Source organism: Aquarana catesbeiana, linkage group LG04 (assembly GCF_042186555.1).
Source record: "Aquarana catesbeiana isolate 2022-GZ linkage group LG04, ASM4218655v1, whole genome shotgun sequence".
NCBI lineage: Eukaryota > Metazoa > Chordata > Amphibia > Anura > Ranidae > Aquarana > Aquarana catesbeiana.
The window spans coordinates 651,959,326-651,986,030 of NC_133327.1; the positions used below are offsets into that span (position 1 = coordinate 651,959,326).

Below are 26,705 nucleotides of genomic sequence, written 5' to 3' on the forward strand. Positions count from 1 at the left end.
CCCAAAAAAGTATTTATACCTCTCAAAATCTTCCACATTTTGTCATGTTACAACCAAAAACGTAAATGTATTTTATTGGGATTTTATGTGATAGACCAACACAAAGTGGCACATCATTGTGAAGTGGAAGGAAAAAAATAAATGGTTTTCTAATTTTTTTACAAATAAATATGTGAAAAGTGTGGTGTGCATTTGTATTCAGCCCCCTTTACTCTGATACCCCTCTGATTCAGCCCCTTTACTCTGATACCTAAAATCTAGTGGAACCAATTGCCTTCAGAAGTCACCTAATTAGTAAATAGAGTCCACCTGTGTGTAATTTAAACTCAGTATAAATACAGCTGTTCTGTGAAGCCCTCAGAGGTTTGTTAGAGAACCTTATCGAACAAACAGCATCATGAAGGCCAAGGAACACAGCAGACAAGCCAGGGATAAAGTTATGGAGAAGTTTAAAACAGGGTTAGGTTATAAAAAAAGATATTTCAGATATTTATTTGTAAACAATTTTGAAAAACATTTTCCTTCCACTTCACAATTATGTGCCACTTTGTGTTGGTCTATCACATAAAATCCCAATAAAATACATTTACATTTTTCGTTGTAAAATGACAAAATGTGGAAAATTTCAAGGGCTATGAATATTTTTTCAAGGCACTGTCTTTTTTTTCAACAGAGCAGTGTGAAAGCACCCTTTAGGGTTATGATCAGACTAAAATTGTTCTATGTGGTACCTAGGATACACTGTAATGCCCTGTACACACAATAGGATTTTCCGACAACAAAACCGTGGATTTTTTTCCGACGGATGTTGGCTCAAACTTGCCTTGCATAAGCACGGTCACACAAACCTTGTCGGAAATTCTGACCGTCAAGAACGCGGTGACGTACAACACGTACGACGAGCCGAGAAAAATGAAGTTCAATAGCCAGTGCGGCTCTTCTGCTTGATTCCGAGCATGCGTTTACTTTTGGGTGTCGGAATGGTGTACACACGCTCGGAATTTCCGACAACAAGTTTTGTTGTCGGAAAATTTAAGAACCTGCTCTCAAACATTTGTTGGCGGAAATTCCGAAAACAAATGTTCTATGGAGCATACACACGGTCGGAATTTCCAACAACAAGCTCACATTGAACATTTTCCGTCGGAAAATCCGACCATGTGTACGCGGCATTACTGTTTTTGATGAACCGCAGAATTTTTAAATTATATATTTTTTAATTATTCTGTCTAATTCATTATGAGGTTTGTCAAATGCCGCGTACACATGGTCAGACTTTCTGGGAAGCTAGGTCCGACGTACTTGCCGCCAGACTTCCGGCGGACTACCGCCGGACTTTCTGAACGGACGGACTTGCCTACACACGACCGGACTTTCCGGAATCTGGTCTTCCCGACGGACTTCCGCTGGACTTTCAGAATGAACGGACTTTCCCACACACGGACAAGTCCGTTCATTTTGAACGTGACTCGGGTACGACGGGACTAGAAAAGGAAGTCAATCTCGCCGCTTTTATCGGCGAGATTAAAACCTTGCGAGCCCTGTCGCAGGCATCCCAGGCCCTTAGGTCTGGTATGGAACTTAAAGGGGAACCCCCTACGCCGAAAAAACGGCGTGGGGGTCCCCTCAAAATCCATACTAGACCCCGATCCGAGCACGCAGCCCGGCCAGCCAGGAAAGGGGGTGGGGACGAGCGAGCGCCCCCCCCCCCCCGAACCATACCAGGCCGTATGCCCTTAACATGGGGGGGTGCTTTGGGGGAGGGGGCGCCCTGCTGTGCCCCCCCACCACAAAGCACCTTATCCCCATGTTGATGAGGACAAGGGCCTCTTCCCGACAACCCTGGCCTTTGGTTGTCGGGGTCTGCGGGTGGGGGGCTTATCGGAATCCGGGAGCCCCCTATAATAAGAGGGCCCCCAGATCCTGGCCCCCCCACCCTATGTGAATGAGTATGGGGTACATGTTACCCCTACCCATTCACCTAGGGAAAAAGTGTCAATAATAAAACACACTACACAGGTTTTTAAAATAATTTATTAAACAGCTCCGGGGGGGATCTTCCTCCGGCTTCGGGGGTCTTCTTCCGGCTTCGGGGGTCCCACCGGTTCATCTTCTCCCGGCGTCCGGTTGGTTCTTCTCCGCTCTCTCCGGCCTCTTCTCCCGGTGTTCCAATTCTTCGGCCGGCTCCTCCGCTGTCTTCAGGTAGCTCTCTTGCAGCGGAGGTCCGGACTTCTGGGCTTCTTGTCTTCTCTTCAGGAAGCACAGAAGTCCGGACCTCCGCTGGCAAGAGAGCTACCTGAAGACAGCGGAGGAGACGGCTGAAGAATTGGAACACCGGGAGAAGAGGCCGGAGAGAGCGGAGAAGAACCAACCGGACGCCGGGAGAAGATGAAGCGGAGGGACCCCCGAAGCCGGAAGAAGACCCCCGAAGCCGGAGGAAGATCCCCCCCGGAGCTGTTTAATAAATTATTTTAAAAACCTGTGTAGTGTGTTTTATTATTGACACTTTTTCCCTAGGTGAATGGGTAGGGGTAACATCAGTGGCGTAGCGTGGGGGGTGCGGGGGGTGCCGTGGCCCTGGGCGCGACATTTAGGGGGGCGCAATTTCGTGCCACCTCCTAATTTTAATCTCCTGTGTCCCCCGCGCTCCGGCCACCATGTTAATTGTTTGGCGCCCTGTGATTGGGCATATGGGGGTCATGTGCGGTGTGGGGCTGGCCTAACCGCGATCACAGTTACTCCTGGAGTCCCGCCTCCACACATGACCCCCATACGCCCAATCACAGCGCGCCGGGAAACAATTAACACGGCGGCCGGAGCTCGGGGGAGACAAGCACTGCAAAGTGTGAGCCGCCGGGGCCGCTGTCTTCGCCTCCTCCTCCTCTCCTCCGGACCGATGCAGGACAAGAAGGTGAGGGGGGAGGAGAAGAGAGAGGCGCCGTATATGTAGTGTCAGTGTAGGAAGACTGTAGGCGGGGCAGTATAGTGGACAGTGTAGTATAGTGGTCAGTGTAGTGTAGTGGACAGTATATTGGTCAGTGTAGTGGACAGTGTAGTATAGTGGTCAGTGTAGTGTAGTGGACAGTGTAGTATAGTGGTCAGTGTAGTGGACAGTGTAGTATAGTGGTCAGTGTAGTATAGTGGTCAGTGTAGTATAGTGTAGTGGACAGTATATTGGTCAGTGTAGTGGTCAGTGTAGTATAGTGGTCAGTGTAGTATAGTAGACAGTATAGTGTAGTAGTCAGTGTAGTGGTCAGTGTAGTATAGTGGTCAGTGTAGTGTAGTGGACAGTATAGTATAGTAGTCAGTGTAGTGGACAGTGTAGTATAGTGGTCAGTATAGTGTAGTGGACAGTATAGTGGTCAGTGCAGTTCTCAGTGTAGTGGACAGTGTAGTATAGTGGTCAGTGTAGTGGTCAGTGTAGTATAGTGGTCAGTGTAGTGGTCAGTGTAGTATAGTGGACAGTATAGTAGTCAGTGTAGTGGTCAGTGTAGTATAGTGGTCAGTGTAGTATAGTGGTCAGTGTAGTGGACAGTATGGTATAGTAGTCAGTGTAGTGGTCAGTGTAGTATAGTGGTCAGTGTAGTGTAGTGGACAGTGTAGTATAGTGGTTAGTGTAGTGGACAGTATAGTATAGTAGTCAGTGTAGTGGACAGTGTAGTATAGTGGTCAGTATAGTGTAGTGGACAGTATAGTGGTCAGTGCAGTGTAGTTCTCAGTGTAGTGGTCAGTGTAGTATAGTGGTCAGTGTAGTGGTCAGTGTAGTATAGTGGACAGTATAGTATAGTAGGCAGTGTAGTGGTCAGTGTAGTATAGTGGTCAGTGTAGTATAGTGGTCAGTGTAGTGGACAGTGTAGTATAGTGGTCAGGACAGTATAGTGGTCAGTGCAATGTAGTTCTCAGTGTAGTATAGTGGTCAGTGTAGTATAGTAGTCACTGTAGTGGACAGTGTAGTATAGTGGTCAGTATAGTATAGCGGACAGTATAGTGGTCAGTGTAGTGTAGTGGACAGTGTAGTGGTCAGTGTAGTGTAGTGGACAGTGTAGTGGTCAGTATAGTGGACAGTATAGTGTAGTGGACAGTAAAGTGGTCAGTATAGTGGAGAGTATAGTGTAGTGGTCAGTATAGTGGACAGTATAGTGTAGTGGACAGTAAAGTGGTCAGTATAGTGGAGAGTATAGTGTAGTGGTCAGTGTAGTGTAGTGGACAGTGTAATAAGCACTGTAGTGTAGTTCTCAGTGTAGTATAGTCGTCAGTATAGTGTAGTGTAGTGGACAGTATAGTGTAGTGGACAGTGTAGTTCTCAGTGTAGTGGTCAGTAAAGTGGACAGTATAGCGTAGTGGACAGTATAGTGGTCACCGTAGTGGACAATATAGTGGACAGTATAGTATAGTGGTCAGTGTAGTGGGCAGTATAGTGGTCAGTGTAGTGTAGTGGACAGTATAGTGGACAGTATAGTGGACAGTGTAGTGGTCAGTGTAGTGTAATGGTCAGTGTAGTGGGCAGTATAGTATAGTGGTCAGTGTAGTTCTTAGTGTAGTGGACAGTATAGTATAGTGGTCAGTGTAGTTCTCCATGTAGTGGACAGTATAGTATAGTGGTCAGTGTAGTTCTCAGTGTAGTGGACAGTATAGTATAGTGGTCAGTGTAGTTCTCAGTGTAGTGGACAGTATAGTATAGTGGTCAGTGTAGTGTGTAATGGTCAGTAAAGGAATCAGGTTGGTCAGTGTTGAAATAAAGTAGGTTAGTGTAATGGTCAGTATAGGAATCAGGTAGGTCAGTACTATTGTATTTGAAGGGACTCGGGGAGTGCTAAAAGTCCGCAGGTTGGGGGGCGCAAATTACTTGCCTTGCCCTGGGTGCTGACAACCCACGCTATGCCACTGGGTAACATGTACCCCATACTCATTCACATAGGGTGGGGGGGCCGGGATCTGGGGGCCCTCTTATTATAGGGGGCTCCCGGATTCCGATAAGCCCCCCGCCCGCAGACCCCGACAACCAACGGCCAGGGTTGTCGGGAAGAGGCCCTTGTCCTCATCAACATGGGGACAAGGTGCTTTGTGGTGGGGGGGGCACCGCAGAGCGCCCCCTCCCCCAAAGCACCCCCCCATGTTGAGGGCATGCAGCCTGGTACGGTTCAGGAGGGGGGGCGCTCGCTCGTCCCCACCCCCTTTCCTGACCGGCCGGGCTGCGTGCTCAGATCCGGGTCTGGTATGGATTTTAGGGGGACCCCCGCGCCGGTTTTTCGGCGTAGGGGGTTCCCCTTAAAGTTCCATACCAGACCTAAGGGCTTGGGATGCCCCCCGCGCTTGCCGCAATAGGAAAATTTGTTTTTCCTATTGCAGCGAGCGCGAGATGCAGTACCCTGCTCCTCCGTCATATCTGGTCTGTCGGACCAGCATACAGAGGAACGGGCTTTCCGTCAGGAACTGAGTCCGGCGGAGTTACGACGTAAAGATTTGAAGCAAGTTTCAAATCTAAAGCACGTCGGATTTCCGACCGAAACGGTCCGTCGGATTTGGTCCGGCGGCGTCCGTCGGACTTTTGTAGGTCTAAAGTCCGACCGTGTGTACGCGGCATTACAGATACAACCGGCCTTTTCAGGGCAACCATATTGCTGATGCGGCCCGCAATGAAAGTGAGTTTAAAACCCCTGCCCTAATCAATGTTCCCACTGCAGACTGCTGAGGTCCAAGGGCCGCACATCATATACCAAAGGGTTGGAGGCGGCCCTTGGGCCGCAGGTTTAGCACCAAGGGTATAAAGCCCCTTCATTTGCCAGTCATGCTTTGCTACCCATTGTTAACCCAGTGACACTTGCTTTAGGCTTATATTTTGAGCCTGATGTTTCCTCAGCATTAAAGAATGTATTGACCACACAGTAAACAGTCAATATATTCCTCTAAGCTCGGGACAGATTTATGGTGTCACATGGTGTCGGACATACCAACAATTCCTCCAGCCTCAGACATTTGTTGACATGTGTTCAGTTGAATCTACATGGTCAGAAGACAGAACTCTAACAGATGTCGTGCATTCTAAGTACATTATGAAGGATTCCATTTTTGTGTTTATTCTTAACCACTTCAGCCCCGGAAGGATTTACCCCATTCCTGACCAGAGCATTTTTTTGCGATTCGGCACTGCGTCGCTTTAGCTGACAATTGCACGGTCGTGCAACGCTGTACAAAACAAAATTGACGTCCTTTTTTTCCCACAAATAAAGGTTTCTTTTGGTGGTATTTGATCACCTCTTCGGTTTTTATTTTTTGCGCTATAAACAAAAAAAGAGCGACAATTTTGAAAAAAAAGCAATATTTTTTGCTATAAAAAAATAACCCCCAAAAATATATAAAAAAACACATTTTTTCCTCAGTTTATTCTTCTACATATTTTTGGTAAAAAAAAATCAAAATAAGCGTATATTGATTGGTTTGTGCAAAAGTTATAGCGTCTACAAAATAGGGGACAGATTTATAGCATTTTTATTATTAATTTTTTTTTACTAGTTATACAACGATCAGAGCTATAAATAGCCACTGATTACTGTATAAATGACACTGGCAAGGAAGGGGTTAAACACTAGGGGGCGATGAAGGGGTGTCCTAGGGAGGGATTCTAACTGCAGGGGGGATGGGCTTCCACTGACATGACAGTGATCACTGCTCCTGATGACAGGGAGAAGTGATCTCTGTCAGGTCACAAGGCAGAACAGAGAAATGCCTTGTTTACATAGGCATCTCCCCGTTATGCCTCTCCGTCTCACGATCACTGACCGCCGGCGAACATCTAGTTTGCCGGACCCGTGGTCATGCTCCCACGGCGCGTGCGCCCGCAAGGTGCCAAATTCAAAGGGACGTACAGGTACGCCCATTTGCCTGTGCGGGCCATTCTGCTGACGTATATGTGTGTGCAGCGGTCGGCAAGCGGTTAAAGTGTTACTAAACCCACAACAGTAAAATCAGTCTGTATATGCAGTAACGCATGCTTGTTATACTCACTGTGAAACCTAAGGGGTTAATCCTCTGCATTGTGTAAAGAGGCTGTTTGGTCCTTTCTTCTCTGATCCTCCCCTTCTTTTACTGTCCACAATCCATCTACTTATACACCAGAGCCTTGGAGGCACTCTGCACATGCTCAGTTTGGAGTGCACTGCTAGAGCATTATTTTTTTTTTTTTCGTGGAGAGTGCATGTGATCAGCACAGGGCCAATCAGCGCTGTGCAGACAGAGGGTCAGGGGTCCTACAGCCTCATAGGACAATCAGGCGAGAATGAAAACTCCTCCTACAAGCACCAGTGCTCGGGCGGACACTGATAGAAGTCACAAGCGCTGCATAAACTGTTGGCGCTATATAAATCCTGTATAATAATAATAAAATAATAATAAGCCACAAGACTGCTATATACTGCTGATGGGAAAAGGTATTTAGCAGTTTATATTTACTAAAATAATTGCAGAAAAGAATAGAATAGAAAGAATATAACAATATAACTGTTTTCAGAAATTCGAATTTTGAATAGAATAAATTCGAATAGAATAGAAAATAATAGAAAAGAATAGAACAGAAAATAAAAGAATAGAATAGAAAAAAACAATAGAATGGAATAGAAAAAAATATAACCATCTTCCAAAATTCGAATTTCAAATAGAATAAACTCAAATTCGATTAAAATAGAAAAATAATAGAATAGAATAAACAATATAATAGAATAGAAAGAATATAACAATATAGCTGTTTTCCGTAATTAAAATAAAATAAATTTGAATTCCAATAGAATAGAATAGAAAAGAAAAGAATAGAACAGAAAATAATAGAAGAGAGTAGAAAAAAAAAACAATACAATAGTATGAAATAGAAAGAATATAACCATCTTCTAAATTTCAAATTTTGAATAGAATAAAATATAACTGTTTTTCACATTTTTAATAAAATAAATTCAAATAGAATAGAAAATAATAGAAAAGAATAGAATAGAAAATAAAAGAATAAAATAGAAAAAACAATAGAATGGAATAGGAAGAATATAGCCATCTTCGAAATTCGAATAGAATAAATTCAAATTCGAATAGAATAGAAAAATATTAAATAGAACAATAGAATAGAATATATCGATATAGCTGTTTTCCGTAATTTGAATAAAATAAATTTGAATTCCAATAGAATAGAAAGAAAAGAATAGAACAGAAAATAAAAGAATAGAATAGAATAGAAAAAACAATACAATAGAATGAAATAGAAAGAATATAACCATCTTCCAAATTTCAAATTTTGAATAGAATAAAATATAACTGTTTTTCACATTTTTAATAAAATAAATTCAAATAGAATAGAAAATAATAGAAAAGAATAGAATAGAACAGAAAATAAATGAATAAAATAGAAAAAACAATAGAATGGAATAGAAAGAATATAACCATCTTTGAAATTCAAATAGAATAAATTCAAATTTGAATAGAAAAGAATAGAATAGAAAATAATAGAATAGAATAAACAATAGAATAGAAAGAATAGAACAATATAGCTGTTTTCCATAATTTAAATAAAATAAATTTAAATTTCAAAGGATAGAGTAGACAAGAAAAGAATAGAACAGAAAATAATAGAATAGAATAGAAAAAAGCAATACAATAGAATGAAATGGAAAGAATATAACCATCCTCCAAAATTAGAATTTTGAATAGAATAAAATATGACGTTTTTTCACAGAATAAATTTGAATAGAATAGAAAATAATAGAAATGAAAAGAATATAACAGAAAATAAAAGAATAAAATAAAAAAACAATAGAATGGAATAGAAAGAATATAACCATCTTCCAAATTTCGATTCTCAAATAGAATAAATTTGATTTCAAATGGAATTCGATTTGAATTTTCTGAATTCGGAAAAATAGAATAGATTCGAATTCGAATAAACCAAACGAATTCCGAAAACGAATTAAACAAATTTAACTAAACCAATTTATGTAAATACCGAATCGAAACTAAACACATTTTTTCGTTCTGCACATGCTCTGTGTACTGTAGGAGACCAGATATAGTGAATGCAGGGTCCTGGGTCCTGGGTTTGGTAACACTTTAAAGCTGAACTCCAGGCAGAAAAACATTCACTGAAACAGATTCCTCAATAGCCATAAAGCATATAAAATCACTTTGTGTGCACCAAACATCTTTGCAAACCCAGATTTTACTTTGTAAAAGTCCCTCCTGTCCATCCTGGTTGTCCCCACCCCTATCATTTATTGGTTTTCAGTTCTTCCAATCACGGAGGCTCAGCGTTGTTAAAGCGGAACTTCAGTCATTTTTTTTCAACTTCCCATCTATTAAATCTTCTGCCCTTGTTGTTTTAACTTTGGATAGTAAAACTTTTTTTTTTCTGCTAGTAAATACCTTATACAGCCCACTTCCTGTTCTTTAGCCTAGGCTTATGTCATCATGTACAGCTCTCTCTCTCACCATAGCTCCCAACTGTCCCTGATTCCGAGGGACTGTCCCTGATTTGGAGCAATGTCCCTCTGTCCCCCATTCCTCCTCATTTGTCCCTCATTTTGGTCTGATCTATATAGATGTATATAAAATGCACTTTTTATCTTTCAAAAAAGTGTTTCCCAGTGCTAAACCTGATCCAAATTATAAATTGCTGCATTTGTAAATTTTAAGAGCCAATATAAAGGAATAGTAGTGGTTAAAAAAAAGCCCTTGTGGATTAATTTAACCTTTTTTTTGGTTAATTCTCCTTTAAGGGGGTGTGGCAGGGGGCGTGTCCTATGCCTACATACATTTGCCAGTAGGTGTCCCTCATTCCCATCTCAAAATGTTGGGAGGTATGTATCACTCTCCTGAGAGTTTGCCAGGAAGGGAAGGGGGGGTGAGTCATAAGAGGGCCAATGGGAGCTGCAGAGCTGGTGGCGTGCCTCTGTATGTCTGTGTAAATCCTTGAAGTGAATAGGCAGCAGCTTCAGCTGCCCACCGTTAAAATGGATGCAGCCAGACTCAGTGGAGGGAGATTTCTTCAGCATATTTGGCTAGTACAGAATCACAGCATATATAAAATAATATGCAAAGTGGTTGGAGGGAAGCTTCAGAATGGCAAAGATGTTTTTATTACAGATTATGTGAGCAGGCTGCAGTTCTTCTTTAAGGACGTGGCTTCCCAGCCCGCTCCTTAGCAACCAGCTATATAAAGTTTTTTTAAATTGAAAAAAAAAAACGCAACAAATACCCAACACTTGCGTTTCTGGTGCGACTCCATTGAAGTCTATTATGCGCAAAACGCAATCTGCTGCGGGGGGGGGAGTCCCCGACACTTTCCAAAAACGCTCCAGCTGAAGAATGTGTACCATAGGAAACCATGTTAAATTGGACTGTAGTGCGTTTCTGCAAAACGCACCAAAAAAGCACACAGGTGTGAACGTAGGGTAAAGATACTGTCCACTTCATCCAATCAGAGAGTGCTTTGCATTCATAATAAAATAAGTTTTTTGGAGTAGAAATACACTTTATTGGCTAACCTAGCTGCTCCCCATATGATCTGCGGTGGATCTCTTTTCAGAGGACATTTGACAGGTTCACGTTGGATCACGTTCTGCTCAACTGCCTGCTTTTACTGCCCCCCCCCCCCCCCCTCCTCCAGGCCGCCCATGTGAAGGATCCCTTACAGGTTTCATTGATACGAATATGACTTTGTTTCCTTGTCTCTCCTTGTTTGTGGTGTCTGGTGTAGATCAGGCGGCCCGGCACGGTGTAGAAGAAGCCGGATTGAGCTCGGGCCTCACAGATGGCTCATTGTAGTAGCAGATCCACTACAGGAAGTAGAGGAGGGAGCATTGCTGCTGTCACACTGCGACCACTCATGATGTTTTCTGGGTTTCTCCTCTCATAGAGAAAGCATGGCAGAGCAGCTGGAATGTGACGGCTCCATAGACTGGGAACAGCGATGTGTCGCTCTGGAATCGCAGCTCATGAAGTTCCGGATCCAAGCCAACAGGATCAGGGAGCTGCTGGCAGAGAAGGTAAGGTCACATGACTATTCGTATTTAAAGGAACGAAAGGCAGCGAAGCCAGCGCCGAACGATTAATGTGTCCCGTCATCAAACATTACAGAGAGGGGGGGGGGGGGGGCAGGGTGGGATTTCTGCGATCGCTGAGCCAGCTTGTCACACATGTTTCCAAATCCAGATTACATAGATAACAAGGACATGGAAAATGGAAGAGAAAATTGTATTCTTTTTTTTTTTTTTAAATTGAAAAGGTTCAGAAATGACATTTATGCCTGATGCACACTGGACGCTTTTAGGCTGCACTCAGACCTCAGCGTTTTGAATCGCGGGCGGATTTGTCACGATTCTGCCCACAATTTCAAAGCGCCGAGGTGTGATGACAAATCGCAGTACGCACGTTTTAGATGCCATTCATTTGGCAGATTTGCCGCGATTTTGCCCGCCATTTCTAAGCGCCGAGGTGTGAATAACAAATCGCAGAACACACGTTTGAGATGCCATTCATTTGGTAGATTTGCCGCAATTCTGCCCGCGATTTCAAAGCGCTGAGGTGTAATGACAAAGCGCACATTTAAGATGCCATTCATTTGAATGGCACTTAAAATCACAGTGCGGTTCTGATGCAATAAATCATGGCAACCCGCATCGCGTGAAGCGTGTCGCTCCAGAAGTAGCTCCTGAACTTTTTTTTTTCACATGATGCGGGCTGCCACAAGTTATCAACAATCGCGGCAGAACCACACTGCGATTTTAGGTGTCATCGCACACCTCAGCTCTTTTGAAATCGAGAGCAGAATCGCGGCAAATCTACCCGCAATTCAAAACGCCGAGGTGTGATGACAAATCGCAGAATGCACATTTGAGATGCCATTCATTTGAATGGCACCCAAAATCGCAGTGCGGTTCTGCCGCGATTGTCGATAACTTGCGGGACCAGCATCATGTGAAGCTTGTTGCTCAAAAAAAAAAAGTTCAGGAGCTACTTTTGGAGCGACATGATTCACACGATGCGGGTTGCCATGATTTATTGCATCAGAACCGCACTGTGATTTTAAATGCCATTCAAATGAATGGCATCTTAAATGTGCGCTCTGCGATTTGTCATTACACCTCAGCGCTTTGAAATCGCAGGCAGAACTGCGGCAAATCTGCCAAATTAATGGTATCTCAAACGTGCGTTCTGTTTGAGAAATGGCGATAAATCGCGGCAACCTGCAACACGTGAAGCATGTCGCTCCAAAAGTAGCTCCTGATTTTTTTTTTGGGGGCAACAAGCTTCACATGATGCGGGTTGCCGCAAGGTTATCACACGACAATCGCGGCAGAACCACACTGCAATTTTAGGTGCCATTCAAATGGCATCTCAAATGTGCGTCCTACGATTTGTCATTCACAGCTCGGTGCTTTGAAATAGTGAGCAGAATCTCGGCAAATCTGCCCGCGATTGAAAGCGCCGAGTTGTGATGACAAATCGCAGAGCGCACATTTGAGATGCCATTCATTTGGCAGATTTGCCGCGATTCTGCCCGCCATTTTCAAAGCGCCGAGGTGTGATGACAAATTGCAGAGCGGAAATTTAAGATGCCATTCATTTGAATGGCACCTAAAATCGCAGTGCGGTTCTGGTGCCATAAATTGCGGCAACCCGCATTGTGTGAAGCATGTCGCCCCCAAAAGTAGCTCCTGAACTTTGTTTTTGGGCAACAAGCTTCACATGATGCGGGTTGCCGCAATGTTATCACACGACAATCGCGGCAGAACCACACTGCGATTTTAGGTGCCATTCAAATGGCATCTCAAATGTGCGCTCTGCAATTTGTCATTCACACCTCGGCGCTTTGAAATCGCGGGTAGAATCGCAGCAAATCTGCCCGCAATTCAAAAGGTATGAATGCAGCCTTAACGCTGCTGTTAGGGGAATCTGGCAGGTTTTGTTTTTTTTTTTTGCCTCTAAACGCCCCTCCATGTTAACCTATGGGGGGAGGGGGGGGGGTTACCTAAAGCAAATAGACTGTTGTGCTCTTTACAAAGTGCAGTTGCACTCTACAAGAGCTTAGAAAATGAGATGAAGCTTCACATTGCAAAGAATACCCAATCACATGCAAGGAAAGTTTACGTCGGCGCACGCGTATATTGTAAATATCTCCTAAACCGTGGAGGTTTAGGGAATATTTACAGTACCTACAGGTAAGTCTTATCATAGGCTTACCTGTAGGTACAAGTGGTGTAACTAGGATAACAGCCACTTTAAAGTGTTACTAAACCCACAACACTAAAATCAGTCTGTATATGCAGTAAAGGATGCTTATTTTACTCACCGTGGAACCTAAGGGGTTAATCCTCCACATTGTGTAAAAAAGCTGTTTAATCCTGTCTTCTCTGATCCTCTCCTTCTTCCATAGTCCCCAATCTTATCTCCTGATAGTACAGAGCCTTGGAGGCACTCTGCACATGCTCAGTTTGGTAGAGAGTTGTTTTTTTCAGCACTGTCTAGACAGAGTGTCAGGGGTCCTGCAGTCTCATAGGACAGTCAGGGGAGAATGAAACTAAAATACTAAAATAATTTCCATATTCTGTGTACTGTGGGAGACCAGATATAGTGAATGCAGAGTCCATAAAGACATGAATGAGTTTGGCCTCTTAGTTCCAGTGAAGGGACCTCTTAAGGCGTCAGCATACCAAGACATTTTGGACAATTTCATGCTCCCAACTTCGTAGGAATAGTTTGGTGATGGCCCCTTCTTGTTCCAACATGACTGCACACCAGTACTCAAAGCAAGGTCCATAAAGATATGGATGAGCGAGATTGGGGTGGAGGAACCTGACTGTCCTGCACAGAATCCTGACCTCAACCTGGTAGAACACTATTGAGATGAATTAGAGCGGAGACTGTGAGCCAGGCCTTCTCATCCAACATCAGTGCCTGACCTCACAAATGCTCTTCTGGAAGAATGGTCCAACATTCCCATAGATACACTCCTAAACCTTGTGGACAGCCTTCCCAGAAGAGTTGAAGCTGTTATAGCTGCAAAGGGTGGGCCAACTCAATATTGAACCCTACTGACTAAGACTGGGATGCCATTAAAGTTCATGTGTGTGTAAAGCCAGGCGTCCCAATACTTTTGGTAATATAGTGTATATTACATTGTTAGTTTTGGGTTTAATACTGCAGCAAAAGCTGACTTTGTGTTATCTTTAAATTAGTTATTTTTATCATAATATACTTTAGGCTGGAGTTTTACTTCTAATTCCTCTACAAGTTCCTTTGTATGTGGTGTTGTTTGTTCTTCATTAGTTTGTGGTTTTCATTTGGTTTTCTCTTGCATTTTCACACTTATGCCCCGTACACACGGTCGGAATCTCCTACAACAAGGTCCTATCACACATTTTCCATCGGAAAATCCGACTGTGTGTACGGGGCATTATGCTTAGATGTAGCAGAATACCATAGATTTTACTAAAGTGGTCCTTTAACCGCTTAATGACCACCCCACGTACATATACGGCGGCCCTTAAGTGCGAAATTGCGTACCTGTACGTGATTTTTTTTTCATCAGCTCTGGGGTGCGTGCACCGCCATTGTCCCGCTCCTGCTGTGATTGGACCCAGCAGGTGCCAATGTCCGCCGGAAACCTGGCGATCGTTCCGAGAGAGGCAGAACGGCGGTCTGCCTATGTAAACAAGGCAGATCGTCGTTCTGCTGGTAAGGAAGACAGAGATCTTGTGTTTCTGCTAAGCTTTGTCTTCCTACATTTAAACCCTCCCCCCGCACAGTAAGAAAACACTCCCAGGGAACACATTTAACCCTTTTATTGCCTTAGATGTTAGATCCTTCCCTGCCAGTGTCATTAGTACAGTGACAGTGCATTTTTTTTAGCACTGATCACTGTATTAGTGTTACTGGTCCCCAAAAAGTGTCAGTTAGTACAGTGACAGTGCTTTTTTTTTTTTTAGCACTGATCACTGTATTAGTGTCACTGGTCCCCAAAAGGTGTCAGTTAGGTGTCTGAAATGTCCGCCGCAAATTCACAGTCCCAGTAAAAAAATCGCTAATGCCGCCATTACTAGTAAAAAAAAAGTAAAAAGTCCAGAAATCCAACCCATAGTTTGTAGAAGCGATAACTTTTGCTCAAACCAATCATTATACGCTTATTGCGATTTTTTTTTTTACCAAAAATATGTAGCAGAATACATATTGGCCTAAATTGATGAAGAAATTCAATTTTTTTAAAAATTTTTATTGGATATGTTTTATAGCAGAATGTATAATAATGTATATAATGTATATTTTTTTTGTTTTCAAAATTGTCGCACTTTTTTTGTTTATATCAAAAAATAAAAACCGCAGAGTTTTACCGCCAAAAGAAAGCTCTATTTATGGGAAAAAAGGGACATCAGTTTTATTTGGGTACAGCGTTGCACAACCGCGCAATTGTCAGTTAAAGTAACGCAGTGGCGTATCGCAAAAAAATGGCCTGGTCAGGAAGGGGGTAAAACCTTCTGGGGGCTGAAGTGGTTAAAGTGATTGTAAATTTTTGTAATTGTATTGTCATTTTTTTAAATTAAAATAATGAAGAGATTTATTCTTACTGTACATGCTGTGTGTAAGGGTATTGTGCAGAGCGGCCCCTTACCTCCTCTTCTGCCGTTCCTCACCGACGCTCTCCGCTCCGCCTCTTTTGTGTTGCCCCCATTGCAAGCCGCTTGCACACCTGCAGGTGCACTCCTAAGCCAGGCTGTATGTATCCATAGACACACACAGCACAGTTTGCTCTGCCTCCGCCCCCAATCCCCCCCTCTCCCTTCTCACAGGATTTGACTGACAGCAGCAGGAGCCAATGGCTGCCGCTGGTATCAGCAAAGCCTGTGAGAGCTGGAAGAGGGGAGAGAAGAGTTGCATCCAGGCACAGTGCTGGATCGATACAGGACTCAGGTAAGTGTTCCTCCAGGCTGTAAGACCGGTCCCTGTACCCCTACCTTCCAGATGATGGGAATGAGGGACACCTATCAGCAAAAGCATGCAGGCATAGGACACACCCCTTGCCACACCCCCTTAAAGGAGAATTGTACAAAAAAAAAACAAGATTGGTTAAACCCACAAGTGCTTTTTTTTATCATTACTCTTCCTTTATATTGGCTTTTGGAATTTACAAATGCAGCAATTTAGAAATCAGATGAAAGGTTTAGCGCTGGAAAACACTTTTTGTTAGATAAAAAGTGCATTTTATATACAACTATATAGATCAGACCAAAATGAGGGACAAATGAGGAGGAATGAGGGACAGAGGAACATTGCTGCAAATCAGGGACAGTCCCGCCAAATCAGGGACAGTTGGGAGCTATGCCTGTACCATCTTCTCCTCTATGCCCTGGCAGGTCACATGTCTTCTGATGTCATCAAGTCCGATGCAGAGTCCTGCATTGAATATAAGGATGAGGAGAAAAGTCCCCTGTCAGAGCATAAGGGAGTACAGAGAACCTGAATGCCTTTTTGCAGCCGAAGGGGAGTTTTCACTTGCATGGGTTGTTTTTGACGGCGATGCCAGATGGTGGTCCCACCAGTCATGATCTGACTGCATTGTATAGAGCAGGGGTCAGCAATCTTTTTCCACTTAAGGGCTGGATTCAATGTATGTGAATGCATGGAGGGCCGCATTAGGCTTGCCACCTGTCCAGAAGTCACCCGGACAGTTCGGGTTTGGAATCATGCGCCCGGGTTTCTGTCTGAAATCCAGACACATTATTCACACTGGACTATGACTTCCCAGCAGGGTTTCCGGCGGCAGTTGTCTAAGCCGAAAGTGTCTCTTACTCTCTCTCACACTGCCCAGCACTAACACTCCCATCCCCCCACATACAGACAGGAGAGAGGGATCGATCTGCACCTCTTCCTCCCGCCCCTACCCCTCTGTGTCTGCCCACACTCCAATCCCTGGCGCTGTGCCTCAGAAAAGGAAAGTGGGGTGCCGGAAACTTGAAGCCCAGCAGCCGCTGATACATGGATTCAGATGTAAAGGGGGACTCTGTGGATTCTGATGTAAAGGGGGACTCCGTGGACTCTGATGTAAAGGGGGACTTCGTGGACTCTGATGTAAAGGGGGACTCCGTGGACTCTGATGTAAAGGGGGACTCCGTGGACTCTGATGTAAAGGGGGACTCCGTGGACTCTGATGTAAAGGGGGACTCCGTGGACTCTGATGTAAAGGGGGACTCCGTGGACTCTGATGTAAAGGGGGACTCCGTGGACTCTGATGTAAAGGGGGACTCCGTGGACTCTGATGTAAAGGGGAACTCCGTGGACTCTGATGTAAAGGGGAACTCCGTGGACTCTGATGTAAAGGGGGACTCTGTGGACTCTGATGTAAAGGGGGACTCTATGGACTCTGATGTAAAGGGGGACTCTATGGACTCTGATGTAAAGGGGAACTCCGTGGACTCTGATGTAAAGGGGGACTCTGTGGACTCTGATGTAAAGGGGGACTCTGTGGACTCTGATGTAAAGGGGGACTCTATGGACTCTGATGTAAAGGGGGACTCTGTGGACTCTGATGTAAAGGGGGACTCTATGGACTCTGATATAAAGGGGGACTCTGTGGACTCTGATGTAAAGGGGGACTCTGTGGACTCTGATGTAAAGGGGGACTCTATGGACTCTGATGTAAAGGGGGACTCTGTGGACTCTGATGTAAAGGGGGACTCTTATGATTAACTTCATATGATTAGAAATGTTATTGAATCACAAAGTATATCTATAGTTTATACTATAAAAAAAATTGCTGTGCGCTGCTAAAGTGTTCAGGTTTGACTTGAAGAAAAGGTGGCAACCCTAGGCCGCATTCACCTGCTAATAGATAAAGATAATAATCTGGACCCTTTTCCATTACACAGCCCCCCCTGCACATCACTCACCCCCCCCCCCTGCATATTACACAGCCCCCCCCCCCCCCACCTTGTTATGCTTTAAAATTGCGCACACTCGTGGAATGGTAACAAACTACGGTACATAAAAATCTCCTTAGAGTTACAGAGGAGGTCTAGTGCTAGAATTATTGCTCTCGCTCTGACAATCGCAGCGATACCTCACATGTGTGATTTGAACACTGTTTACATTTGCGGGGGTGGCTTGCGTATGTGTTCACTTTTGCGCACGAGCACGGAGGGACGGGGTGCTGTAAAAAAATGTTTTCTTTATTTTAGTTCATTTTTTTTGTTTTTACACTGTCCATTTAAAAAAAAAAAATTCTGATTACTTTTACTGCTGTCAGAAGGAATGTAAACATTCATTGTGACAGTATTAGTCAGTGACAGGTACTCTTTATGGAGGTATCGGGGGTCTATAAGACCCCAAATCCCTCCTTTGCACTTAAAAGTATTCAAAATGCCATTTTTTTTTTTTTTTTTTATTTGGCGCCTTTAAAGTGATTGTAAGGGTTCGTTTTTTTTTTTTTTTTTTTAATAACAAACATCATACTTATCTCCACTGTGCAGCTCGTTTTGCACAGAGTGGCCCCGATCCTGCTCTTCTGGGGTCCCTCGGCAGCTCTCACGGCTCCTCCCCACATCAGAACCCCCTGGGAGAAGCGCTGTTACCTTGTGGGCGCACTCTCGAATCCAGCATTTGGCGTCCATAGAGGCCGAATGCAGGACTCGGCTCCGCCCCCCCCCCCAGCGCCCGCGTCATTGGATTTGATTGACAGCAGCGGGAGCCAATGGCTGCGATGCTATCAATCTATTCAATCAAGAGCCGAAAACCCCCTGGCAGAGAGACAGCGCATCCCCATGGGTCAAGTTCCAGGGCTCAGGTAAGTAAATCGGGGGGGGGCTGGGAGGGCGGTCACTGGCAGGTGTTTTTTCATCTTAATGCATAGGATGAAAAAACACAAAGGTTTACAACCACTTTAAGTCTTCTGTAAAGTGGAAGTGAAGTCAGCCAAGATTGCGGCTTCGTTCAGGACTCCGGCTAGGCGGTGGGACGGGAGACGCCGGGCGAGCCGCGGAAGGCGGCGGAAAGGGGGGGGGCGCCCCCTCCCGCTGCTTGGGATAACAGCTGAGCTGCTTCTTAGCCGCATTGGTTGTTATCACAAGAAAGTCGGGTTAAAATGTCCGCGGACCCGGTGCAGGTGAATTCATCACGTGCGCTGATGGGACGGACATTTTGCAGCGGCGGGCCGGGTGCGGCCAGTGGTATAGAGAAACACAGAGACCCAGTGATGATGACATCGGTTCTAACATAAAGTTTGTATTGAAAACAAAAAACTTTCTTTTAAAAGTTTTATTAGCATGACAATGAGGTAAAAGTGTGTGGGGGGGAGGGCGGCAAGGAAAATATACGCAGATTAGACATCAAGCTGAACTCCGGAAATGTTATGTAAATGGAATATAATGTATCTTTGTGGTGGGAAGGTGATCTGCTTACAGTACCCTGTTGGCTTGTCCCACCGGCCAGGATCTGCCTGCATTGCATAGAGAGGCTAAGAGACCCAAATTATCTTTTTAACAAGACATTAAGTCTAGGTTCACAGTGAATGCAAAATCGTGCGACTTCACTTGAAATCGCACAATTTCAAAGCCGCATGTCAGTGCGACTTCACGTGTGACTTGGCTGACATCTGTGCGACTTCATGCACAGACATCTATGCAAGTCGCACCTGAAATCACCAAAAATAATGCAGGAACTACTTTTTTCAAATCGGTGTGGCACCGCAAAGGGTGTGACCGACAATAGGGTGTGACTTGTCATGTGATTTGACCTGTCAAATCGCATGACAAGTTGCACCAGTGTGAACGGGGGCTAAACAAGGAGATCAGCTTAAGCCTAGGTTCACATTGCGGTGATTTGGTGTGACATGTCAAATTGCATGCCAAATCAGCGGCTATTGCCGGCAATGGCACAGTCCGAATAGGTGCGATGCTGATTTTGCTGCGCCGCACCGATTCCCAAAAGTAGTTCCTGTACTACTTTGGACGACTTCGGGGTGCGATTTGTATAGTCATCTGCGCAACCAACCTGCACAGATGTCTCTGAAATCACCCCCCCCGAAGTCGGGACTGACACGTTGGAATGAGTTCAGCTGAACTCGCAGGATTTCAATCCCGCTGTCAGTGTGAACCTGGGCCTAAAGTGTTACTGAACCCACAACAGTGAAAATCAGTCTGTATATGCAGTAAATCAGTGGTTCTCAGCCCTGTCCTCAAGTACCCTCCACAGGCCGTGTTTGCAGGTTTTCCTTTATCTTGCACAGGTGCTTTAAATCAGAGTCAATGGCTTGGTATTTTGGACAGCTATTTTATTTAAGAGAAATTCCCAAAGCATTGCCTGTTGGGGGTACTTGAGGACAAGGTTGAGAACCACTGCAGTAAAGCATGCTTGTTATACTCACTGTGGAACCGTAAGGGGTTAATCCTCCACATTGTGTAAAAAGGCTGTTTGATCCTGTATGCACAGAGCCTCCTCTTCTTGCATTGTCTCCAAAACATGTCCTGATAAGACAGAGTTACTGGAGTCAGGCTGCACATGCTCAGTTTTGTGTGTATTGTTAGAGAGTTTTTTCTTTCTTAGGAGAGTGCATGTGATCAGCACTATCCAGACAGAGGGTCAGGGGTTCTGCATCCTGATAGGACAGCCAGTGCAGTATGAAAACTCTTCCTACAAGCTTTAACCAGACACTGATAGAAGTCACAAGACTGCTATATACTGCTGATGAGAAAAGGTATTTAGCAGTTTATATTTACTAAAATAATTGCATTTCCATGTTCTGTGTACTGTGGGAGACCAGATATAGTAAATACAGAGTCCTGGGTTTAGTAACATTTTAAATTCCCCAATAGCTGCAAAGGATATAAATCCAGTTCACCAAATGTCTTTGCAAACACAGATATTACCATGTAAAAGCAGTGACATCATTCTTGTGCTGTGCAAAGCCTGTGCAGAGAGGAGAGATGTGGGAGGGGCCCAGCATTCTTCACCCACTATAGACTGCTTGTAGAAAACTACAGGAGGGGGCGGAGACAAGACCAGTCACCCTGCACAGGGAGAGAGAACAGCAGTGACCGGTCTCTATTACAGGAAGCTCCTGTACAAGGGGGAATTTCACACAATTACCTGGAAAAAAAATTCTCACATTTGATTACTGCACAGAGCTGGAAGAAATACATGAAGGACACCAATATTCAAGGAATAATACACATGATCAATGGATTTAGACAATATTTACTTATCCCAGAGTTCAGCATTAAAAGGGATTTGTGTTTTGGAGTAGCAGAATTGTGCAATGTCTACATCATGCTGGCATCTCACCTACTATCCATAAGCAGCAACCCCGCCGATTCTAATCGCATTGTCGCTATCTTTGAAGGGAATTTGCTGGCTCAGCCTCTTCCTGTTGGAGCAGAACTATCCATATTTCTGCCTCTGATTGATCTCCTTCTTTGAGGAACGTCACTCCTGAAGTACAAGGACATGGATGCCATGTGAGATATCATCAGGCTAGACCTCTTCATGTTACGCCTTGCTGGGATGTTTTATATCATCAGATGATGAGGTCTCTCTTTCAGTAGCACAGCGTGAAAACATGAAACATAACTCAACAATTATCAACGCTCATAATATTAACAAATGATGGTGTAGAAAAAACACTTTTAGCGCCCCTTGCCCTGTGGCACTGGCAAGCTGACTTATTTCCATGTCGAGGATGCTTGTGCCTCCTCCAGGGACCTGGTTTGGTCCTAAAGTGGACCTTCACCCACTTAATAATCCTTTCCCTCCTTTTGCACAATTTTAGAATTTTTTTTTTTTCATATGTCTCTTGGCATATTCCCAACATACATCTCTGGAGGCTTTGGAGCAAAGTAGAATACGCTCAAGGGAATTCAAAATAGCCCTAACAACTGTTTCCTGGCAGTAGTTTCCTTAAAGTGGTTGACTATCCTCAGGTGATACACTGAGATGAAACAAATCCTCCTACATAAGCTGTACCTGTTTATCTGCAGTCTTCTCTTCTCTACAAGTCCAGAATTTTAAAAGCTTGTCTGATAGTTCAGAAAAAAGGGGGTGGAGAGCTGAGGTTACATTCTGCAGAGCTCAGTGAGGAGAGGTCTTGAGAGCTGATTGGAGGAAAGGGACACACCAGCCTCCACTCAGGACACGGGAAAAGAGCTGAGGCTGTCAATCTGCTGGAGCTCCCTCCCTTGTCACCTTTTTTCTCTTGGTGTCAGGAAAACTTGTTAGAAGTGACTCATGCTGATAGCAGAGGAATGAAGCAGCAGACAGAAATAACACTTAGTGCTCTGGATCAAGACAAGTACACACTACAGAGGGATATGCTGTGTTCATATTTCATGTCTGACGTTTACAATCACTTTAAGAACTACCTGCACCTAATTCAGGCAAGCGTTTGAGCCCCATAGCAAATTCAGGAAGTTCTAGACCTACTACCATTACTTTAGGAATCTATCGCTATGGCAGCAACAACTTCTCAAAGAATTACCAGCAGTTCCCCATTTAGGAAACTGGCAATAACTAAAACCAACTCTTAACTGGCACACAGAGGTACTCCAGTACTCAGAATGGGCTGTGCCGGTTTTTATTGCTGTCTCTGCCCCTGTTAGCGAGGTTCACCCTCTCTATTTGTACTGTTTACTGTTATCATCGCAAGTTAAATCCCAAATTTTGGGTTGTCACCAGAACTGGAAAAGAGCATGAAACCTTTCAATGGAGACACTAGTTCTGGTGATCTAGTGGTGGAAGAATTCCCTCACTTTAGGGGTGGGGGTGGGGTGGGGTGGAGTGTCCTTCCTCTTCCTGTTTTGGCTGTGCCTGATGTATGTGTGATGGTGCTGGACCAATCAGAGTGAAAAATGGTTCCGATGGATCTACCGTAAAGTAATTTTTCCTTCAAAGAAGCAGATCCATGATCCTTGAATTCTAGTATGGGTGGACCCTGTCCTGGTCCTAAGCTGCTACATCTTTGACAGCAACAAAGGAAACACATGCCAGATGCTAAATTCTTGGATGTGTACAACAGAGGGCCTGGTACAAATGTTCATCTCACTTGAAGGACTTTTAGAAACATTTATTAGTTAAGTGCATCAAATATAGCAAACACGTTTTTGGGGGAAACCCCCCCCCCCCCCCCTCTTCTGGGCATAAGCAGTCTAGAATGAACTGTGTTAAGGCTTCATGAAGACTAGCAACTCAACCAACTGCCTTTAGTGCCATCAGGAGATGCTAGTCTTCATCAAGTCTTAACACAGGTCCCTTAGTGCATCCTTTCATGATTTTATTAACAGCAACTGCTCAAGCCCTGAAGAAGGTGTAAGATTTTCCCCCAAAGCCCATTGTCCTTCACTTCTTGTCCCATAGCCAAAACATTTTTGGATGTGTACAGAAGAATGCCTGGTACTAAATTTTATCTCACTTGAAGGACTTTTTGAAACATTTAATAGTTAAGAGCATCAAATACAGCCAACACTTTTTGGGGGTAAAAGCCTTCCTCCTTCCTCACTGTGTAAGCAGTCTAAATTAAATGAAACTGTGTTAAGGCTGATGAAGACTAGTGTCTCAACCGGCTGCCTTTAGTGCCATCAGGAGATGCTAGTCTTCATCAAGTATTAACACAGCTCCCTTAGTGCATTCTTTCATGATTTTTTTAACATCAACTGCTCAAGCCCTGAAGAAGGTAGAGGCGTTTCCCCCAAAACCCCATTGGCCTTCACTTCCTGTGCCATAGCCAATACATTTTTGGATGTGTACAGAGGAAAGCCTGGTATAAACTTTCATCTCATTTGAAGGACTTTTTGAAACATTTAATGGATAAATGGTCAAATACAGCCAACGCTTTTCATGGGTAAAAGCCTTCCTCAGAGCATAAGCAGTCTATGTTAAGGATATTGCGACAGAATGCACTAAGCGAACTGTGTTAAGGCTTAATGAAGACTAGTGTCTCAATCAGCTGCCCTTAGTGTAATCAGGAGACACTATTCATCAAGTCTTACCACAAGATCCTTAGTGCATTCTTTTGGGATTTTTTTCACATTAACTGCTTAAGCCCTGAAGAATGTGGGCCTTTTTCCCCCAAATCTCGTTGGCCTTCACTCCCTGTCCCATGTCAAAAACATTTTTGGATGTGTACAGAGGAGCACCAGGTACAAATATTCATTTTACTTGAAGGACGTTTTGAAACATTTAGAGGTTAAGAGCATTAAATACATCCAACATGTTTTGGAAAAAAGCCTCTCCCCTTCTTCAGGGCAAAGATGAAGACTAGGAACTCAGCCAGCTGCCTTTAGTGCCATCAGACGACACTAATCTTCATCAAGTCTTTCCACAAGTCCCTTAGTGCATTCTTTTGTGATTTTATTAACATTAACTGCTCATGTCCTGAGGAAGGGGGAGGCATTTTCCCCTAAACACATTGACCTTCACTCGCTGTCCCATAGCCAAAACATTTTTGGATGTGTACAGAGGAGCTCCTAGTACAAACATTCATTTCACTTGAAGGACTTTTTGAAACATTTAATAGTTAAGAGCATTAAATACATCCAACATGTTTCGGGAAAAAGCCTTCCCCCTTGTTTAGGGCTTAAAGCGGAAGTAAACCCATCCATTAAACAGTTTAGTTTCTGGCACGTGCCGGAAATGTAACACTCCCATTGGTTGTGCTCTCAACCAAACTGTCAAACCATCCAATGGCTAGTGTCATAAGTGATCACATGTGCAGCATCCTGGCAGTTGTAGATTGAACAGAGGCAAAGATGGCAGCTTCCTTGGCTGAAAACAATAGGGGGATTTACTTACACTTTAAGCAGTCAATGTTAATATAATTACAACAGAATGAACTAAGGAACCTGTGTTAAGGCTGTATGAAGACTAGCGTCTCCTGACAACAGTAAGGGCAGCCGGCTGAGATGTTACTCCTCCTCAAGCCATAAGTGCATGCCGTCATGTTTTTATTAGTTTAGGCTGCTTAAGCCTTAAAGAAGGGGAGGCTTTTTCTTCAGCGAAACGCGTTGGTTGTATTTGATGCTCTCAAACCTGAAGTGTTTCAAAAAGTCCTTCAAATGAGATGAATCTTTGTACCAGGCGCTCCTTCGTACACATCCAAAAATGTTTTGCAATGGGACAGGAAGTGAAGGAAAATCTCCCCATGAGTCACAGATTGCAAAAATAAAACTGACAGGGGCTATAACTCCCCCCCCCCCCCCCTTACCCCATTCAAAATGGGAAAAAAAAGTTCTGATTTTAGTTCTACTCTAGAACCGCAGCTCAGTATAACACACCATAAAAAAACAGGAGAAGTAGATATTTCTGTTGAGTCAACTTATCATTCGTGGCAAAGGTACACATGTGCTGAAATGCTGCGGATTTCCAACCCCTTAGAGTTTAGATCTCGTTGACTTTTGCTTTAATTTTCGAGGTCCCCATGGGAAAACAGCTAGTTTGCTCACCAGAGCGAAGGTCATAGTTGGCTGGAACGAATAACATTCTCATCAAGACGCCACAAAAATGAGGTAATTTGTGCTGCAGTCGTCTGCCGAAAAGGATACAGAGGAAAATTAGTAATAATAAAGGCACTTACCCGGGTCAGGACGTGTTCATCTCAAACTAGAGACATCGCATCCGGCTTCAGCTGATAACAGCGGCTTGTTTCTTTCAGGGTCTCGGCGTGTTTTGTAGAACGGAACGTATTCTGTATACGACATTTGTTCCCTGTGTGTACATTACAGATATCAGCTGCTATTTTTCCCATTGTCCTTACATTTCACGATGGAAGATCTCATGCAGCTGTTGTGTTTTTTTTTCCTTCTATTATGCAATGTGTTGTAGATGATAAATTCACATTGGATTTGTGTGGTCCGGAAAAATCAGGTATCGGACATGTTTTCCACTAAGTACACCAGACATCTGTACAATCCTCAGACATTTATCAGATTACGTAATAAACCATGTCATCTCTAGGGGCTTGTTCACATGTGTGGCCGGGGGACAGGAAAGCCAGGTGGTTGAGCTGCAACTTTACTGCCTCCTGACCAATCGCCTCAATGGTGACATGCAGCCGCTCACAGCTGTACACATGCCGGGCAAACAATTTAACAGTAGATCGCTTTCGGCAAGTGTTGCCACCACCGAACACAACTAACTAACATAGGTCTATGGCAGTGACGGCGAACCTTGGCACCCTATATGGTTTGGAACTACATTTCCCATGAGGCTCATGCACTCTACAGTGTAAGTGAGCATCATGGGAAATGTAGTTCCAAAACATCTGGGGTGCCAAGGTTCGCCATCACTGCCATAGACCTATGTTAGTTGTGTTCTGTGGTGGAAACACTTGCCGAAGAAAATGCGACGTCTAATTTTTGCAATATACGTGATTGTGGCACAGAAGTATAGCATTTAACCACTTACCTCCGAAAGATTTGACCCCTGCCTGACCAGGCAATTTTTAGCGATACGGCACTGCGTTACTTTAACTGACAATTGCGCGGTCATGCAACAATGTACCCAAATAAAATGTATGTCCTTTTTTTCCCACAAATAGAGCTTTCTTTTGGTGGTATTTGATCACCACCGCGTTTTTTATTTTTTGCACTATAAACAAAGAAAAACAAAAAAAAAAACAAAAAAAGTCAAATTCTTCATAATTTTAAGCCAATATGTATTCTGCTACATATTTTTGGTAAAAAAAATCCCAATAAGTG

General features: G+C 43.9%; 1 protein-coding gene across 1 annotated transcript in view; it reads left to right on the plus strand.

Moving 5' to 3' along the window:
• Positions 1 to 26,705, plus strand: part of PLEKHH2 (pleckstrin homology, MyTH4 and FERM domain containing H2) — a 219,621-nt gene that overhangs the window by 14,004 nt on the left and 178,912 nt on the right. Inside the window, exon 2 of the mRNA XM_073628463.1 lies at positions 10,889 to 11,018. Coding sequence (XP_073484564.1) covers positions 10,896 to 11,018 — 123 coding nt within the window. The 5' untranslated portion in view covers positions 10,889 to 10,895. The remainder of the gene's footprint in view (positions 1 to 10,888; positions 11,019 to 26,705) is intronic.